General features: G+C 34.3%; 1 protein-coding gene across 1 annotated transcript in view; it reads left to right on the top strand.

Moving 5' to 3' along the window:
• The window catches only part of LOC150092305 (rab GTPase-activating protein 1-like), a 323,417-nt gene extending 304,303 nt beyond the window's left edge, over nt 1-19,114 (top strand). Inside the window, exons 25-26 of the mRNA XM_090414840.1 lie at nt 1,514-1,711; nt 16,595-19,114. Coding sequence (XP_090270966.1) covers nt 1,514-1,711; nt 16,595-16,741 — 345 coding nt within the window. The 3' untranslated portion in view covers nt 16,742-19,114. The remainder of the gene's footprint in view (nt 1-1,513; nt 1,712-16,594) is intronic.
• The last annotated feature ends 2,872 nt before the right edge of the window (nt 19,115-21,986 follow it).

Here is a 21,986-nt window from a genome sequence, read left to right as displayed (position 1 = left end):
AAATAGCTTTCGTAGCTGCTAACTATACAAATCTCCCATCTGCCCACCCTTAGAATACTGCTCACATGTTTAAAGTATTGCACATAAAATCCTCATAAAAATTCTCGATGCTCTGCAGAAGAGAGCAGTTCAGCTCATAGATGATCCCTCCCTTACAGACTAACTTCAACCCCTTATCTCACAAACTCACTACTTCAGCTTTGTGTCTTTCCCAAAAGTATTTCCATGGCCACTGCTCTGCTGAACTGCCAACCATCATTCCTTCAGTTTTTGTTGGACCAATTAAAATTAGAGCAGTAGCTGCTTAACATTCCTTTTCAGGTCAAGTACTCCCAAATAACTGCATCCTCCAACTCTTCAAGAGATATGTCAGTAGAATACTCCTTTCCCAATGTGTGTGTATACACACACATACACACATACATAATAAGTTACCTTACAACTTCTGTACTGGAAAATGACTGCTGTAGTATAATTACACAAAATTTTAAGCTGAGAAACTTTTTTAAAGAGAAGGCTTAAGTATAAACTTCTAATCCTAACCAAAATGTTTCTCATCTTGTTAAATAATTTATTTTGTACTCCAAGGTAGCTAATGTAGGAATTGATCAGTCGTTTTTGACAAAAGCCAAATGCAGTCTATCTGCAACAATCATGTTACTTTGGTGACTGTGATTTTTTTTTTTTCCATTGATAATGTAAACATTATCAATGAAACTTAACTTATAAGCTTGTAAGTTAAGCAAAAAAAAAATCACTGAAAAAAAATTTAGATTTTAAATATGTATGTATAAATTCATGATGCTTTTTCCCATTTAGTTCAACAGATACACATGCAGTAATTGTTTTATATCTGTAATTGCTGTAAAAGTCAAATTAAGTGCTTGTTATGAAGAATTGACCTGTTTTCATTTTAAAATTATTTTTATATAAATACTTCAAATAAAAGTGCTTATATTTTTATTAAATTTTAGTATTTATACACACACACACACACATCCCTTTTCTTAATTTAAGGAGCATTACATTATAAAAGCAATTCTGTAAATTAAAACAAATATTTTCTTCAAAGAGCTTTGAATCCTTTCTTTTATACCAATATGGTACCATTTTTTATACCATTATTGCAAATGTAAAACACATTTGATCCTTTGCACTCTCTCTTAAGCATTAGTTAGGTTGGGTTTTTATTGCATAAGGTCTTGGACATAAATAATATTAGTATTGCAACTCCATGTTATGATTGAATTGTATCAAATGTATGTATCAATACACACACATATATATATACACACACACGCGCCTATTTTCCCTTACTACATAGAAAAAATACTCGTTTCAAAAAACAAAAAAAAAATGGAAACTTATTATCATTTGTTTTGCAACCTGCATAGTTTAAGCTGTTTAAATTGGCCATAATGCATAAAAATGTGTATAATACAATACAACACAATAAACAAATTTTGCTTTCACAATGCAGTATTTTAGTTTATCAGCATGAACCCCCTTCTAGGCTGAGATACAGACTTGTGAACACTGTTCAAGGCTGCTGGACAGCTACAAACCTGGCTTGCATTTGAACAAGGATAAACAGGGACCTCCAGAAGACAGTGATGCTCAGCTTCAGGATGCTGAAAGACAAGCAAGAGAATTAGAGTTAGAATTAGCTCAGACCAAGCTGGCCTTGGTAGAAGCAGAGTGTAAAAATCAGGTAATAATATTATTTAACCTTATTTGGGCATTCCATTATCTATTGCAATAAAAATAAGTTAGTAGCCTTACTTAAATAAATAAATAAATATAAACAAACTTATAGTTCAGAAGATAGATAAGATCTTCTGAACTATAAGTTTGAATGCCATGCATAAATGCATATAATGTGTATGTTTTTATATACACCCTCTGTCCAAAAAGAAACCGAACTTTTCGAAAATAGAAGAAACTAGTGGCACCACCTGTTGTATCTTTTTGTTTTTGACAGCGGCACCCTTCATTAGTGTTGTGTCAACTGTTTATGATATTTGTTTCATTAGAATCTGTGTTATAGTGACAGTGTGTTTTGACAAACAGTTGGAAAATGAGTTTCAAACAGAGAACTGCGATTGACTTTTGTGTTAAACTTGGTAAAGATTTTACTGAAATGCATCAAATGCTTCAAAAAAGCATATGGTGATGAATGCTTATCCCCTACTCAAGTTTACGAGTGGTTTAAGCGATTTCAAAGTGGTCATGAGATGCTTGAGAATGACGAAAAGCCGGGCCATCCAAAAACTGTACTGAGCGAAGTTAACATCCAAAAAGTGCGTGAAAGAAATATAATCAATCAATCTCATGAAATCATCCGTGAGATTGATTGAAGATGAATTGGGGATTCCAAAATCAACTGTGCACAACATTTTGACCGAGAGTTTGGGTCTTCGTATATTGAATTTGCAATTTTTTCCCCACAAGTTGACCAAAAAATGTATTGAATTGAACACTGCAAGGACCTCATTAAACCGCTCGTAAGGACTCAAACCTCCTGGAAAAGATCGTTACTGGTGACAAAATATGGTGTTTTTGAGTATGAGCCTGAAACAAAGCACCAGAGTGGAGACTGCCAGAAGAGGGGCATCAGAAATAAAGTCGCTTGGAGAAGTCAAAAGTAAAGACAATGCTGATTTGTTTCTATGATTCCAAAAGCATTATCCACAAAGAATTCGTTCCGCTTGGCCAAACAGTCAAGGTCAAGTTTTATCTCAAAGTTTTGAAGCGATTGATAGCGAGAATTCGTCACATACAGCATGAATATCATGATGGCAGCTGATCACTTTTGCACGATAATGCACCATATCTCATCGTTCGAACATTGTGAGACAGTTTCTGGGCAAAAACCAAGTTTGTATGTTGGATCACTCGCCGTATTCACTGATTTAGCACCCTGTGACTTCTTTCTCTTCCCCACTTCATTTGCCAATGAAAGGAAAGCGATACGACACCATTGAAAACGTTCAAGCACAGTAACCACGACCCTCAACAGTATCCCAAAAACTGATATAAAAAACTCATTTAACGAATTAATTGATTGTGCCAAATTCTGTATCGAAGCTGAGGGAGAGTATATTGATTGAAATAAATGATTTGAATAATTATAATTGGCCTGTGTTTTATTTTCTATCAAAAGTTCTGTTTCTTTTTGGACTGAGGGTGTATTTGTATATCAAGTATCATTAAAGTAGCGATGCCTCTTTATTATCGGTGATCAGCATGCTGAACAATTGTTTATTCTCTCTTGTACAATATGAGACCGTGGAGCTTCCATAATTATATAAACACATGTATACCACATCAAAAATATATATATCATTTATTACAAATAGTTGATCTTTCTATGACTCTTCATTGGAAAATTGGATGCCGTTGCCACGTTAGTCACCTTGAAATCGGACCTTAAGAAATTTGGTCAAGAGCTTCAAGGGTCCAGAGGGGCCGCAAGGAGGTGTGGTCGGACTTCACCCCCCCAAGGAGCACACAGAAACATCTAAGACTCTTGAAAGGACAAGACAACAACATTGCAAATAGTTCATCTTAAATATTGTAAAATATCATCAGTGTAAGTTAAGAACAACAACGATGAACTTTGAAAACAAAATTGAGATTCCAGCTGATTGCTATCTTCAAACCACTCATCAAATTCAGAATCTCTTACCATCTCTAAAAGAGAAACTTTAACCAATGATTCTACTTAGTGTTTACCAAGTTTGCAACTTGTCTTATTATGGTCAAAAAGGAAGATTAGTTAGGAAATGCATCTCATGACATCGAAACTGTATCTGGCTTATCAAACCTCATAAATCTGACCTTGTTCAACTTGGAATTGACAATACTAGCCATAGTATCTAGTGGGTTAATCCTATATACACTGGTGTCCAAAATCTAAAGACAAACACTATGTCTGAAGATTACAACCTTAAATTGAGACAAATCAGTTTGTGGCAATTTGTATAATTGACAGTTTTGAATAGAAAGCAGGTACACATTCAAATTTTCGAATTGTGTGCAAAGTAGTAATGTGGTAGCCTCAACAGGATAAAAGGCAAAAGGCATCACTAAGTGAATTGTGAAGGAAGCTCTTTTCATGAAGGAATAAAGTTGAAAACTTGGATATCTTGTAATGTCTCAAAGACATCTAGTTGATTTTGCACAGGGAATAATTATTGAAAAACTTGAAGGCCACAGAATTACTAATATTGACAGAGAGTTTGGAATCTCACATAATGATGTATCCAGGCTCTGGGCAGCATTTCAAACCAGTGGAATGTGTTCCAGATGTTTGTTAAGAGGTCACCCTCATTCTACCACAGAGCATGAAGACAGATTTTTGTTTACAACAGCAAAATATAATCACCAAAACAAAACACCACAGCAGGTCAGCTTGTGAGTTGGCTCCATTCAAGCACATGTACACAGATATCTCAACAGACTGAAGTAGGCCTAAATGCCCGAAGGCCTGTGGTCTGCATCCCTTCATCCACAGCTCATCGTAGAGCACATTTTCAGTTGTCTTGTATCCATAAAAATTGAGCATGACACCAATGGTCTCATGTATTCTTTACAGATGAGTCATTTTAGTCTTTCCTTCGATTCTAGCGACACTTGATCTGGCGTGAAAGTGGTATTGCTTACGATTGCAAGAATGTTCTTGAAAGGTATAGATATGACGGTGCTCAGGTCATAGTGTGGGGGGAGGCATCATGCTTAATGGGTGCACCGAGCTACAAGCGCTGTAAAAAAGGGGACTATGACTGGTGAACGATATTGAAATGAAGTTATTTGACATCATGTTCAAATGTTTTTAGAATTAATTTTATAGATGACATTGCCACAGCACATCGCCACAGCACACAGCACATATTACTTCTGGAGACTGAAGATATTAATCGAATTGAGTGGCCAGCAAGCTTCCCATATCCCATTTGCATAGAACACATTTGGAACCATAAAGAGAGATGTATTGTTGCTCAAAATTCTCCTCAAGAAAACAAACAAGGCTTTATCGTCACTCTGAAGGAAGAGTGGGCCAGTTTGCTTTTTCACACCATTGTTCTTCACTTACGCAGATATGATACCTTATTATATTTATATTCTTTATTTTGGTATACACAATCACCATCAATTTCCTGATATGTACCTATCGAGATGTTCAGGCTATTATGATAGCACTACATGATTAAGTTCACATTATTAATCTCCTATCAACAATTTTCCTCAAAATTAGCCTATTACTTGTCAGCACTCCAATATTGTTGTATCTAGCATTTCATTCTTCTAAGACAGATTTAACTGAATCACTTCACCAAGACCTTGGTCTTCCTCTGGGTCTGTTACTTGCTATCTTGGCATCAAACAACCATTTTGCTAACTTTCCTCTCTATTCTGTTTAAGTGGCCAATATCACCTTAGATCAAACATTCTTGAATGAAAAAAAAAATGTCAAGTTCTTTCTTAATGTCTTCATTTTTAATATGATTATGCCATTGATGCCATCTGTTCAGGTCTCTTATTTTTCTCAGAACTCTCATATCTATGGTGTCTAGTCTTTAATCAATTGTTTTATTTCTAATACAATCCTCAGATCCATAACTTTAAACTGGTGTGAACACTGTATACTGCTAGTTTTGTGTTTTGGCTAATTTCTCTCTTAATCTTTATAAACTTATTCAGTTGGTTCCCCATCACACTAACTGTGCTTATCCTGTTGTACATTTCTAAATTTAATTTGCCATCTTACAAAAAACTATTCCTGAATGGCTGAAATATTTTACTTGTTCTGTAGGTTCTCCATTGAGAATGCACCTGAAGTTTTCTATGTTCCTGTCTATTTTCATAGTTGTTGTCCTTTTATTGCTATTATAGCTATCATGCAATTTAGATAGATTATTCTGGAGACTTGCATTGGTATTTTTAGGAGTACCACATCATCAGCATCAGTGGCGGCCAGTGAAAATTTTAAGTAGGGGTGCTGCATATACAAAATAAGAAAAATAATTCATTTTTTCCTAATCAGTAACCAATTTATTAATAAGTTAATTTACATATTAAAAAAAAATCTGCTTTATAAAAAATATTATTTAAAAATAAAATCCATTCTTCTATTTTTGCCTTGACAAAATTTTTCAATAAAAATATTTCACCCTCACCACAAACACACACCAATAATAAAAATTTCGTATCTCCCAGAAGTAACGCGTGCAAGCATACAATTTATCTGTAACGACACTGCTCATTGAGCAGTGTCAGATTTACTTGTTATGTGCAATGACAAGTACAAACGAATATCGGCGAGTCTAGCCGAAACTGACTGAACGTGATAATTCTGACACTGCGTTAGATCGCAGTGTATTTGTTTGGTGTAACGATAATTAAGAAAATATAATAATTCTTTTCATATTTTCAACAGTGACACTCGTCATAATTCAGCCTTGTATCTATACTAAACAAATAATTATATTATTTTAACAGAATAAAATAAGATTTGCCAAAAATATTTCACCCTTACCACAAACACACCAATAATAAAAGTTTTGTATCTCACAGAAATAACACACAAAAGCATACAATTTATCTCAAATATCGGTGAATCTAGCCATAACTGACCGAACGTGATAATTTCGACATCCCATTAGATCGCAGTGCATTTGTTTCATAATCTAAAGCGTTAGTCGAACAATTCCAATTATTAACTATACAATCAATGTCAAAACATAAGCTTTAACATGTTGTATTGCATTTATATAATATTGTATGCATTGCTATTATTTATAAACACAAACAAAATTTAATTTTTTCCTTTTTTTCTTGGGGGTGCTGCAAGTCGCAGTGCTTATGTACAAGCTGCCACTGATCTGCATAAAGTAAAGAATTAAGTTTGATATCTCCAGTTGTAGCATCAAGTTTAATGCCACTTGCTTTCATTTGATCCATAAACTGTAGATAATGAATAAGATTGGAAATAATGTGCATCCTTGTCTTACTCTTGCTTTTACATCAAATCATCTTGCTGTATTTCCTTCAATTCTAACTGCTGACTTTGAACTTAGGTTATTGAATATGTATAATGTTCAGTTTACTCCCCCCCATATGATCATAGTGTTTTAAAAAGCTTTTCTCATTATATAAACATGTAGTGTACACATGTTTATACAGTTGCTTATTCTGATGTAGTCTTTATTAGCAGTGGGTACATAACACATGACAAATCATATTTTAAAATTTGCAATAAAGAATGTAAACACATACGCACATATTCTATATTCATTTTATCCATTCATTTGTATCCAAGTCATTCTAGTACTGACTTAATGGATCTTACTGAAATTTGGAATCCTAACAAAAAATTTAGCAATCCATTCCAATTTTTGTTTCAATTGAACAATTTGCAGTGGACAAAGTTTTGATATTACAGGTAACCCTCGTATAACGCAGTTTCGATATAACGCAGTCTACAAATTGTAGTAACCCTCATGTAACGCAGTACTTGTACAACACGGTTTCGATATAACACTGTCTACAAATTGTAGTAACCCTTTATCTTTTCATATATTTTTCATCGCGCGACTTAAAAATCATATTTTATCTTTGTTAAATTTGCGTCTGCCCATGTTGTGCATGTAGTTATAAGTAGCGAATTTACATTAGGGGAAATACCCTTTACCATGCATGTACGTCAGGTGGTTAAACTTGACCATATAAAGTGTCTATTGTCGAAAGTTGTCTTCATTTCTGCCAGGAAAGTGCATTAAAAATCATAAGTATGGTAATCTCAAGCTTAGCACTTTATTTTCTGTTTTCAGATTTATCCCAGCAAACTGAGTGACTCTGTAGGTCATCATGAGGGTTATTAGAGAAAAGAACGTGACTGGATAGTGCAGATGCATGTAATCTTTTATAGGAGATGTCTCTCTTATACTCCTCAATACGCAGTATAACTCAGACTAACAAATCTGTTGAACTGCATATTGAGGAGCATAAGAGAGACATCTCCTATAAAAGATTACATGCTTCTGCGCTATCCAGTCATGTTCTTTTCTCTAATAACCCTCCTGATGATCTACAGAGTCACTCAGTTTGCTGGGATAAATCCAAACACATTTTTCGCTGTAGTGATGAGTTTGAAAGAAAAATCGTGGAGCCCAGAGAAATCCTCCTTAATCCTGAACATTTGAACAGCAATTTGAGTTATAACATCCCTGATAGCCATACTGCAGTTGTTCAATACTGGCGCTCACGAGAACCTGCAGGCACGCATACAACAAACAATAGCACGTTAGATAGAACAACTTGAAAAATACAACGTTTTTGTATCAATTGTGTATTGCATTTTTTGCCTGTAATTCTCAGTTTTTTGTAACTTCAATTTTTTATCACTGTGTTCTACCTGGATACCTGAAGAAGGTTGTAAAAGGCTGAAACTAGTTGTATCATTATCATTAAAATTTAATATTTTATCTCGGTTTAAAGTCATTTAAAATTTATTCTCTAAAATATATATATATATATATATATATATATATCAATAACTACTCTTGCTGGAAGGAATTTAATAAGCTCTCATTTTTAGGTCATATGGTATAGTATGTCCAGGTGGTTTCTGGTTTCATTTTGGTTAAAAGTGAATCATTTTTATTGCCAAAATGATTAAAACTAATATTAATGATTCCTTTCAGAACAGAATTGAACAACATTTACATACATCACGTTTTTATGAAAGTTTTAGCTACTCGATAGAGTTTTCTGAACAGTTTCAAATTGTACTGTATATAATAAGAATTGCAAACATCCATGCACATGATGGGATTTGTATCTACAGCCTGTTGCTTGGAGAGCATATTCATGTCCCATGGATGTTTTGATCATCTTTAGGCAGGAGATGAATTTTATCATCCACTGTGAGACTACCACCCTGCCAAACCAAGTTTGGTCTCTATAGTAGGATTTCCAGACCAGTAAAAATGAATAAGAATACAAAAAAATTTGTAATAAAAATAGAAAACATCCTTAGCCCAGTCATGGTGCAATAATGTACCACAGGTTCTCAACCTTTTGTAGGTGGGAGTTACATTTAAAAAAAAAAATAATAATAAATGTAAGCAGTTATTAGCACATGCTAGCCTGACATATTTGTTTTCACTGTGTGCGTGCATACACATATAATACGCACGCATATGTGCTGTGAATTTTATTGCTAAACTAATCTTAAGTGAGTACTACGTATGAACAGTTTTCTGTTCCCATTATAATTCTATTTTTATGCAAAATAATTTGCTTAAAATTCATTTAATGAAATTATAAGCAACTTTTTTTTTTCTGTTTTCACTATATATGTATATACCATTTTTATTGCCAAAACAATTTCAATTGATTTTTTTTTTTTTTAAATCACTTTTTCGATCTCATCTTCCAATTCATGTTAGGCTCAATGGTCTTTCATGGCCAAACAATTTCTTTTCTTAAAAACCTACTGCTTTATGATAGGGCAGTTAATCCTATCTTCATTGTCTGCTGTGTTGTAAGTTGCATGTTCTTCTGCCTGGTTTGCCTGCATTGGGGGATGAGAAATCTGAGCTTCTCAAAGGAAAAACCCCTCTTGTCTCCATATGCAACTGGCCAACTCATCTTCAGTTGAAAAGCCCTGATAAAGATTTTTTGCATCCTAAATGGGATTTAAAAGCTCAGGTTTTTCTAATCAGAGAGCTTTTTTTATACCAACAGAATACATAGGTTCTTATGGCAAATTATCCAAAACAAAATTATATCTACAGTACACATATACCAAAATAGATATAGGTTCAGCTGTGATAATAAACAGTAGAACAGTGCCACTACACAAGAAATGAAATGCACCTAATAATCATTTTTGGTTAGAGTGAGTGTTATTAATTTTTTATTAAATAAGTTACAGGTTACTTGACTATTCCTAGTTCTTGTTTTTTTAATTATGATAGATTATTTTTATATACAAGAAACTGGGTTATGAATAATACTGTTATTTCACTGGAGAATTTATTTGGATCATTCATGTTCATCAAAAAAATTTTATCTTTTGTACTCACATAACTCATCTTTCTGTTCTCAGCTTAAGATAACTAGCAAATCCCACATAATGTCCTTACTAGTACTGCATTCAAAGCCAGGTCTTGTGAGTTAAGCTGACTAGACCTGATGGTAACAACACAGATACAATAAAAATGTTTTTTATATACAAAGCATTTGGTCTGCTTATCATTTGGGAGGGTGGGGGACTGAGAAAGTGTTTGTACTAAGCTTCCCATCTTCATTTCATCTGAAATGATCAAAATAGCATGGATAATGTGCATTTGTCAGACATAAATATCATTGATATGAGATTTCATTATCATTAAGTATAAACTGTATATGTTAGAAAATCTACCTGCAGTGATTTGTGACCATTAATCCGGTTAGCCAATGAAATCCCATTAGTATTCAGTGGGATTTTCATTGTGTATACTACTGAGTTGGTTCAATGGCTAGTGTTGAATGCACCTCAGATGTTCATTTTGGCACTATTAAAATCCTGCTCATTCTAACATTACCTCCCAAAAACAATTCTATCTCTTCTCTCTCCCCACTTTGTGCCCCTCTATGTGGGCACCTGTTTGTGGTGGAGGAGACCTCCGAGTAATAGAACTGACCCTTTACATTCTTATTCTGTCTATGCTTTATTTCTTGTATTCTTTGCTCTACTTCTCCTGAGTCTTTCAGACCATCATCACTGGAATTCAACACCATGTTTGCCATGCAGTGCAATGCCATCTGTGGACATCTATGGGTGGGGAGGGGGATCATATTAGTCTTTCATTGCTCTGGTCTCTGCTTCAGCAAGATGTGCAGTCCTGGGTGTCCTGGCCAGGATCAATCAGCTTGCCTGCAGGGGTCAAGGATATTGCAGTAAGCCACTTTCCCCATGGTTCAGAAACAGAGCCCAAGGCTTGGTGTGGTGCTCATATAGCACTGGGGTATCCCTGGCATTCCACTCTTGAATGCAGTCATTGCTTGTCAGAGAGTAAACATCCATTTGTGGGTCCATAGTTAGGTGGGTTTGCTCTGATGCTGAATTAAACTTCTCCTGAGAATGAACACTTCATCCTTTTCTTTATCAGGACCCTCAACAAGCCCCAAACAAGTTCAGAAATCATATTATCATCAACAGAGAACAAAGTAAGAAACAAAAAACATCAGAAGCTGCAATAAATACACCATTGTTCTTAACCTTACAGGTAAATGTCCAATTGGAAAAATGTCACCCTTTTCATCCAGAAGGGTTTAAAAGGGCTATTTAAAATTCATCTCCAAAATCTGTAAAGAAACTTGTTTAGGAGATATCCTTATTGAAGTAGCTACAGTAGCACAATAAAAAAAATTACTCCATGCAACATCTATTGGGGAAATACCAGTTACATCCCACAAAACTTTAAACTTTTCAACAGGCACAATATCAAAGTGGGACTTCCTTGATGTTTCCGATGAAGAGATATGCTCAAAAATCAAGGACTAAGGAGTAACAGCCATAAGAAGAATCCTGATACATAGGGATGGGCATCTGGTTCTCACCAGAAACATCATCCTTTTCTTCAACAAACAACCACATCTGTCAAAGCAAGATATCTCAACTGTCCAGTACATAGGACTTTTCTTATTTCATGCATCTTCTCTCTGTGCGAGTTTGTGCACATTTTTATGTTGGAACGTAGTGTTAATAATAACTAGTTCATTTCCTGAGCAGAAATCCAGCACTGTTATTAACTTTGCAATTTTCTGTAAATTTTTCCAGAACATTTCTGTGTCTGGTAATCATATCCTATTATGCTGTTTAGATCTCCAATAAGGACCAACGTTTCCTTTTTCTTTGTATCAGTTGCCTTCTCTAATGCCTAGAAAAATTCTTCCACTTCTTCATTAGTAGAACTTTCTGGGGACGATATGCACAAAGAAGTCTCATTGTCCAATTCCTCATATTTATTATTGAATACTATAGCTACTCCTTCTTTTCCTTGATTGTTATCTGGAATATTGGTCGATCGGTAGAGCCTCTGCTACTAATGGCTCAGTTAAGTAAGTTTGAGCGCGGTTAGTAGTTGGAAGGGGACCAATCGTTCGATGCTGTTGGCACACTCTCCCTCAATGAGTCTTTGGACTCCCTGGAGGTGTCAAATAATAATAAAAATAATAATAATAATAATATTTGCTGCTTAGAAAGATCTTGCATACTTTTGTCTTTGTTTCAGTAAACATCTGTTGCATTAATCTGATACTTATCCATTTCTTCTGCTAGTTTCATTTCTTTTCTATTTATGCTTTTTATGTTGATAATGATTAAATGATGAGCTTTAATTCTACTCTTGTTAAGTTGGGATTTGTTCCAGTAGCTGACTTTTTGTTCTTTGCCATAGTTCCCTAATGAAAACAATAGAGGCCTTGTTTAATCAGGCAATGCCCAGCTGAAAATTCTGTCATGTTATTTTGGTTTAATCAATAAGAATACAGTTTAACCAGCTAAATCCCAAATTGCCAACCCTTCCTCATTCATTCATTATGCATTAATAGATACCTACTAATGGGATGCACCACAAGAAGGTGAGTTTGGACTTTAGGTCATAAGCCCTAGTCAGTTCTCTGCTTTCCTTAAAAAGGCTACATGGAGGTCTTCTCCCAGTTATCCAGCTTTGACTTTAAGTGCTCCTTATGTAAATGTTTCTTTTGATCCAAAAGTTATGTGATGCTTTATTGCTTTGTTCTACCAAAATTATTTTAGTGAGGAAAATCTGAAATCTTTTTTCAGAGAAAACTAATGCAACAGTATGGACTAAACTGCACTCATTCATTGCAGTTTACCACTTTGTGAAATTTCACGGTTGTGCCAGTCGAGTTTGATCTCTGAATTATAGTATCATTTGCAGGTCAAACAGAAGAAGATAATTTCTGAACATAGAAAATATTCTACCACTTATTAGTAGACCACTCCATCAACAAACGAAATTTGTTTATGGAGATCAATATGCAAACATCAACACTGATAACCATCAAGCTATATCTGTCTGTAGTGCAGACTGAATTTGAATTACAGATAGCATAACAGGAGTCGCAAAGAAAACCCACTTTTGGTACACCCACTGTGTACCAAAAGTTGTGTTTGGTGGGTTCTTCCGAATGCTCAATGAGAAATTAAACAGGAGTGGGAAAGCATTTTCTAACAGTTACTACAATATGAAAGGGAGGACCACAAATATTTTCCTGTTATCAGTGTGATTGCAAACTGGGCACATCACTTCATTGAAATTCTGGTGCAATCATGCTCACTACCTTCTAGGGCACCTTCATAGTTCAGTTGCAATGAGCTATCACAAGGACTTTTCTGTTGAAAGTGAGTCAGCTAGTTTCATACAAAAGTGGAAACTCTGAAAACCAGTTTTTCCATCCTACCTTTAGTTGCTTTGCCCATAATTCCAGTTTCAACCTAGTTGTTTTCTTGAATAGAAATTATGCCTTCATAATTCATCCTACTAAGTCTGATTGCTGAATTGACTAAACAAACACACATAATAACCACCGTAATAAGTTTTAATAAGTAAATATTTCATCCTGAGTATCAAAGGACATCATCAGTACAGTTAATTCAAACAATACTAGGAATAACGTACAGTTAGGGTGCATGATTACAATGGAATCCCAATATGCATGCAGTCAGTAGTGTGTTATAGAATTAAATTAAAATATATATGGAGGGGGGAAAAAATAGATTACATTAAAATAAGATAACATATATAAAAAATTATTATTTTACACAATTTTGTATGTCAATTTCCTACTTTAGGATTAGCAAGAACGTCATTACAGTTTAGATTTGGTCTGCAAAGTAGGGCTTCAGCACTTTCTTTATATAAATGTTCATGTTTATATGAAGATCTATGTAGAAGTTTGGTCTTTTTCCAATGGATCCTATGATTTGAGTTTTGAATTCCGTGTTGTGCGAGGCTAGATTTCTGCGGTTTGATAAGACGGATATGGTCTTGATGTTCCGAAATGCGTTCATGAACAGATCAAAAATTTCCATTTGATATTGTTGAATTATTCAAATTTGTTATTATGTCTGGTTACTTCACTTGGAAAGAGTAAATTTACAAGCAAGAGGAAGGAACAGCAATGGGGTCTCCTTTATCACCAAACTTAGCCAACCTATTTCTAGAATATCTTGAAGAAAAAATTTTCATGTTTAAACCCAAACCAAAAATTTGGCTACAATATGTTGATGACGTCTTTGCTGTCTGTGGTCATTCTGAGCAAGAACTACACCTGTTTCTAGATAAAATAAACCTTCTTCGTCTCGCATCAAATTGACGCTAGAAAAAGAATCTTTACGAGTATCTCCTTTCTGGATTTACACATCCAAAGAAAAGAAGATGGTCATTTCCACTTTTGTCTATCATAAGCTGACATTTTCAGTCACTACATTCACAATTCTTCTGCTCATCATTCATCTCAAAAATTTTGCATGCATCATTAAATCATAAGTAACCAGAGCACACAGATTCTGCTCCTCTGAAGAATCTCTAAACAAAGAATTGGAAATAATCAAAAATACAACCATACTAAATAGATACAATCTTAAAACAACTCAAAAAAACCATCAGTCACTTCCCCACACATCAACCTATACAAGAACAAGCCCGTAGGAATCCCATACCTTATGTCAAAGACATCTCCGAACGTCTTTCAAAAATTATGAAGAAATACAAACTTGCTACTAGTAACCAGAGCACATGCTCCTGTAAATTGTCTTACTATGGACAAACAGGTAGATTTGTTCATGAACGCATTTCGGAACATCAATACCATATCCGTCTTATCAAACTGCAGAAATCTGGCCTTGCACAACACAGAGTTCAAAACCCAAACCATAGGATCCATTGGAAAAAGACTAAACTTCTACATAGATCTTTATATAAGCATGAACGTTTATGTAAAGAAAGTGCTGAAGCCCTACTTCACAGACCAAATCTAAACTGTAATGACGTTCTTGCTATTCCTAAAGTATGGGAAATTGTCATACAAAATTGTGTAAAATGATAATTTTTTATATATGTTATCTTATTTTAATGTAATCTATTTTTTTTTTTTCCTCCAAATATATTTTAATTTAATTCTATAACACGCTATTGCATGCATATTGGGATTTCATTGTAGTCATGCACCCTAACTGTATGTTATTCCTAGTATTGTTTGAATTAACTGTACTGACGATGTCCTTTGATACTTAGGATGAAATATTTACTTATTAAAACTTATTACTGTGGTTATTACGTGTGTTTGTTTAGTCATGAATTTTCCACAGGTTTCATTGTACAATAAATGATTGCTGAATTGAAATTGCAAAAATTGGAAGCATATATTTAAAAAGTATATCCTCATATGTAGCCGCTTTTCTTCCAATACAATATTGTGCAATCTGTTACACAAGTATGCAAAACAACTGACCAACATTCACCATATCAGTTTTACTGCCTTAAGCCTAGAGTTGACTCCAGTTCTTCCCAAAATTTAATATAAAAAAAAAAAAAAAAAAAAACATTTGAAGGGCCTTTCCTTCATGCCAGGTGATGTCAAGATGGCAATGAAGATCACTGAAGACAATGGTGGCAGTGGTTCTGTAAACCAAAAAGCTCTTAATTCTCTAATTGTGAATGTATGAACTACCTGAACTTTGTTTATAATGAAGAATTTATGGAGACACAACACACGTGTTAGAATGATTACTTTACTTACATTAGGAAAGTAACATTCTACATTTCGACTTCTGTATTGAGGTCATCATCAGGAAAAATATGTATAAGATGCAAGCTACATGACACTGCACTATACAAAAGTAAAATGAATCTAAATGCTTAACCTTTTAACCTAGCCTGACCTCTTGTGGGAAAAAAAATTAAATAAAACAAAAAATTAAAATAGAAATAAATTAAAAACGAACTACATTAAACATTTCTAAAGTCCTCTCCTATCAAGATTTTCTTCTGGGCTTGTTCTGGTTATAAGGGTTGCAGATGGGTCCTTCACATTCATGGAATGACTAATCCATCATTTTTGTTCAGGTTTGGATAACGTTTTAGCATTTCACAAGCTTCTTTGAATTTTCTCTCAAACCAGGTTTTGGTGTGGTGTAAGGATTTGGTGCCTTTCCAGTCGATTCTGTGGCATATTTGGAGTGCATTGGTCTGATAGGCCTGTTTTACCATAGTGGAGGTATTTAATGTATCGTTTGTGTTCGTCTTTTCTGATTGGAATAGTGCATCCTGTTTCCCTTATGTAAGTGAGCTTTCTATTTGTGGATGTGTGTGTATCACAGAGGTGATTATATTTAGAAATAATACATTTCAGTGAAATAAAGAAAAATAAAATCTAAAGGAATTACTTTTCAGCATGTCTAAGTAATATAAATTTTACCAAATTTTTGTATATACTGAAAAAAATTTCTACAAAAGAACTAAATTTATTTTTTTTTTTTAATTTGTTTATTTGTTTTTTGGTGTGTGTGTATCAGGATTTAACACATCAGCTAAATGCCGCTCTAAATGAACTTCAATCATCCAGAAATACCTGGTTTCATAAAACTCTTTCATCCATTCGTGATGCTACAAGGAAAGAATGCAGCAGTGGACGTGAAGTACGGGACAAAGAGACAAGCTGATAAGTATTTGTTATCTCAATGTGCAGTGTCCTCCCTCACAGACGAGCAAGTATTAATGCATATGTTTCATCTCACAAATACACCCTCATAAGGTGTTTAAAATGGTAAGGAAAAAAAAGGTCACAAAAGTCCTTCAGATCTTGTACTTATTTGCCATGACTGTATTTTGACTTGTATAATTTGTGTATACTGGTGCATTTGTTAAATGGGCTTTTAATAATATGTACATTCCAATAGGAAAACCATCATTCCTTCTCTGGTGGTGTCATTAAATCGTTATGTAAAGTTTCAAATATTTGTATTGCTATTTTGTTTAGCGAGAGATCATGAAACATTCCCCTCTACTTTTAAAAGTCAGAATGGAGGGAAATGCCATGAATCTATTGGCTGTACTACCATACAGTTAAGATATATATATATATATATATATGAAGGGGTGAAGAGAGAGAGAGAGAGAGGGGGAGATGCAAGAGAACATACTTTATTTAAAACTTATGCTAATTACAACTTAAAGCGTTATTCATTCATAAGAAAGTAGACCTTTTCACTTACTATGTTAGTCACTAACAGTACAAGTTTAACACATTCTAACTTAATCTGTAGACATCCAACAGTTTAAGAAAAGCTAACCTACGATGCAAGAAGAAACATAAAAATATATAAAGCCTCTGTAATCTGCTCATTGCTGTTTTTCTGCATTATAGTGATATGCTTTAACACAGCAAGAGGTAACTAGTGCATATGCTAAATCAGTCTTAAGTCAATTCAGATGCAAGCTGATCAGAGAGCTTGTATTTTGGTGGTGAAAGGTATAGATAAATCACTTTTTTTTTATTTGACAAGTTCATCTTATACTGAAACATGTTTTTAGTTTTAGATGTAAATAGAAATTAGAGGTAACCAGATGTTGGAAAATTATAGGAGTAATTTTTAAGTAGCTTATATCACACATCGTATTGCAGTCATTCTAAAGTCTGTTGAAACATTGAAAATAAAATTGCACCAAACATTTGAGTACATGAGTGATAGAAAGTTGCAATGTAGTACTGCAACTTTAAATCAAAACTAGGTACATTTTTCTAATTAAGTTTGTATAGTAATTAGTGTATGTTATGAATAGCTCACTCCTGGTAGTCAACTAGTACATCTTGACCATCCCAGAAAAATGATGCTGAAGCCAAATAAAGCAATGCTGTTTTGTTTGTCAGTGTTGGATGGAATGTGTGTTTAATCCTGGTTGCTGAACATGACATAAATGATAAGCCCAAATGCATTTTAAGTGCATGTATACTACTGATGTAGCTCATTGTTCTAATTTCCATCAATCTTCTAGACATTCATATCACACCTAGAAATAAGTATAATTTTGGTTGAAATTTTTACAAAAGAAGAATCTAAAAAAAATATAATTTTCAATAACTAATATTTTGTTCACAATTGGAAACTAACTCAAGTTATTGATTTGACTTGTTTTATACAGAAAATAAAAATCACAAGAAATATCTTGCTTAGAGTATTGATATTTTTAATACAGTTGGCCTTTATATTTTAATTCAAATATTTTTTTTAATCAGCCGATGTTAGCTATTCATCATGATGCCATTAGTGGTGCTTACATGTGGTCTTTTAAGCTGCAGCATAAATTAGCTGAATTGCTCAACTCTTCGTATCTGTGCTTGTGCTTCCTTCAAATGCATATTCGATAAGCATTGAACATGTTCTTTTGGCATTTCTTTTCCAAAACAAATGCTTTAATCGGAGGGTTTAATATTTTTATTTTAATATTACACAAAAAAATACTGATGATTTGCAGATTTACTAGTTTATCACTGTTAGATGAAGCATGCATTTCTTTGTGGCAATAAACCAGGTTTTATATAAATGGACTCAGCTACAGAACCATTGTTGATCACTGTAGTAGGTTGCCTTTTATTTATTCAATGGCATTACTGGTTCTCATCTTGAAAGACACTTTTCACAGCTTTAAGTGATTATTTAATATTCAAATGCAGTACTATTCAAAATGCTAACAAGCTGAAAAATGCATATGACAGTCATCAAAAGATTTTGTTTTAATTTCAAGAATATATCCTATTATAATGTCTGAAAACCCATTACCTTCTTCACAAATGATTCTGCCACACTAAAATTCATTAAATTCAGGCATCAGTAATTGTGATTGAATTTTAAGGGCTATATCACTATTTCTATATCATCTGCAGGGTCTTTTTCTTATAATAGCAGCATGTACTTCAGCATGACATATAAATGTCATCTTTTTAAACATGATAAAAAATAAAGGAAGCAGTTTGTAACAGTTTTGAAATTTTTGAAAAGTTTTGAAATTTCAGTCTGTGGTTAGTGTGGTTGTTTCCACACTAGTAATACATGGTAACAAAAAAGGAATAAATGAGATTTTTAAATAACAGTGCATCATTTGTTATTAATGTTTATTTTTTCTTATTTCTGTAAAACTGAAATCCAAAATTCAGGGGAAAAAATTATAGTACACATCAGATTATTTGATATTCAGATGACCATTTTAACACATTAAGAACATATTGGAAGTTTTTTCCCACTTGGTTAGACTATAATAAATTTAGTTTAATCCTTTATCTAAGTGTAAGCAAACAAAGTTTGCACCTGAAGTATCTTCAGGACTGAGGGAACTCGTGGTAAAGGTGAACCAAGCTCTCATCACTCCTTGTCTTAGTATCTCCCACAATGCAAAGCACATCTCCTTGCGGACATGTATACTGCTATGCATTAAGGGAAGGGCCACTACCCAGGCCGGTTTCCACCTTTATTGAGGTCTCATTAGTGGGAGCCAGACCCAGAGGTGGTGATACTAAGGTGGAAGCAATGGAGAAGTCATATTTACCTATATGAGTTGCCAAAAGGTGTCTCGCCTTATTATTAAAATTACTCTGGATTTAGAGAAAGATGTTGGAAGTTTTTTTTCCACGATGAGAGCTTAGTCCACCTTTACCATGAGTTGCCTCAGTCCTGAAGATACTTCAGGCACAAACTTTGTTTGCTTACACTTGGATAAAGGATTAAACTAAATTTATTATAAAAACATATTATACAAAGAAAGATATAGATTGAAGATATAGAAAAGACAAATAAAATTGGGAATATAGAGAAGACAAAGAAGAAGATAGGATACTGGATGGTGTTAACATAATTCATGTTACCAAAACAAACATGTAAGATTCTTCTAATTAACTGTTACAAGATGTTATATTCAAGCAATAATGATCAGGGAAAGGAAGGAGTAGCTATAGTATTCAACACTAAACACAAAGGTAATCTTCTTTGGGCACCCATCAAAATGGGGATTTTCATAGTGAAATTTATTTGTGCTTATAGTCCCACAAAAGATTCTGCTAAGGAAGAGGGAGGGATTTTTGGAATCACTAGAAATTGAGGAGTAGAATTAGAGAAAGAGCCGAGCTAATAATAAAGGTTAACACCTGTTAGACTCCTGTCCTGGTCATGGACTAGTCGTTACTAATATCATGTTCCCACAAAGATGTAGACCTCACATGAAGAGAAGACACAAAGAATAAGAAGTTTCATTGACTATATTTTTGTTGGTAATAAAATCTTCATACTGTATGGGACATACAGAAGTTTGTAATAATGTAAACTTTTCATATTGTACCATCCTGGTATCCCGTATACCCCTTGAATCAAGAATTTCATGTTAATGGATAGATGATAGTCAAAACTGCAAGAGAATATGCTAATTGGAATGTGAAATAAAATAATTACATTTTTATAATAATAATAATTACAAAAGAAGAATAGAGCCTCATTATAACATGTTGGAAGTGACCACCTCCTTCATGAATGCAAACTTGCGCTCTTTTTACCAGGTTTGATGCCACCTTGTGAAGCACCTGCACGCTGATGTTTTCAGTCACTGTTGAAATGTTCATTTTAGTTCATCCAGTGTGCGAGGATTATTCCGTAAACAACACCTTTGAGATACTCCCAAACGAAAAAATTTGGTGATCCACGAAGGAGTGCCATGAACTGTGTGGTGATAAATCTGGTGATCTTTGGAGGCCACAATTCTCTCAGGATGAGACTGTTAGCAAAAAATTCTCGCAAAAAATGTACAGTACCTATTCGATAATGTGGCACTGTCTTGCTGGAACCAGCAATTGTGTTCGCTGACATCAAGGAGTGCCACAAACTGTGTGGTGGTCTAGGTAGACAGAGCTATTCACAATTGTTTCAAAGAAAATGGGTCCCACTATACAATGGCATGATATTGCACACCAAACTCCAATTTTGAAAATGCAAAACTTTTTCATGAAAAGCATGTGGATTTTCATATGACCATATTCTATTGTTTTGACTGTTCACATACCCACTGAGGTGAAACCAGGCCTTGTTTTTGTTTTTACCTTCATATATTTTTCAAATTCATGATTTTCACTTAATTTAATGCAGTCGACTCTCATTGAAACAAAAAAGCAAAATTATTCACTGTAACAAACAATTGCATAGTCCTTGAGTCAGAACATCCATTGCTTCTGCCTGGTATCTCCACATCTGGGTTTGGCTCCCACTGAAGAGACCTCAATAAAGGTCGAAACTAGTCTGAATAGTGGCCCTTCCCTTAATGCATAACATTATACATATCCGCAAGAAGATGTGTTTTGCATTATGGGAGATACTGAGATACGAGTGATGTAAGCTTGCTCCACCTTTGCAACGAGTTGCCCTGTGTTGTACTACCTTACCCCAGTCCTGAAGATACTTTCAGGCACAACCTTTGCTTGCTCACACTTGGATAAAGGATTAAACTCGATTTATTATAGTCTAACCAAGTGAAAAATAAACTTTCAACATCTTTCTCTAAATCCAGAGTAATTTAATAAAAAAATGGTGGCACACCTTTTGGCAACTCCTATAGGTAGGGATGACCTTGCTAATGCTTCTGCCTGGCTCCCACTGAAGAGACCTCAATAAAGGTCGAAACTAGTCTGAGTAGTGGCCCTTCCCTTAATGCATAACATTAGACATATCCGCAAGGAGATGTGTTTTGCATTATGGGAGATACTGAAATAGGAGTGATGTTAACTTGCTCCACCTTTGCAACAAGTTGCCCGGTGTTGTATCACCTTACCCCAGTCCTGAAGATACGTCCAGGCGCAAACTTTGTTTGCTCACGCTTGGATAAAGAAGGATTAAACTAAATTTATTATAGTCTAATCAAGTGAAAAATAAA

This window comes from Typopeltis vanoorti, chromosome 26, assembly GCF_054136105.1.
Source record: "Typopeltis vanoorti isolate ZY-2024b chromosome 26, IOZ_Tvanoo_1.0, whole genome shotgun sequence".
NCBI classification, from domain to species: Eukaryota; Metazoa; Arthropoda; class Arachnida; order Uropygi; family Thelyphonidae; genus Typopeltis; species Typopeltis vanoorti.
This window is presented reverse-complemented; position numbering and strand designations above follow the sequence as displayed.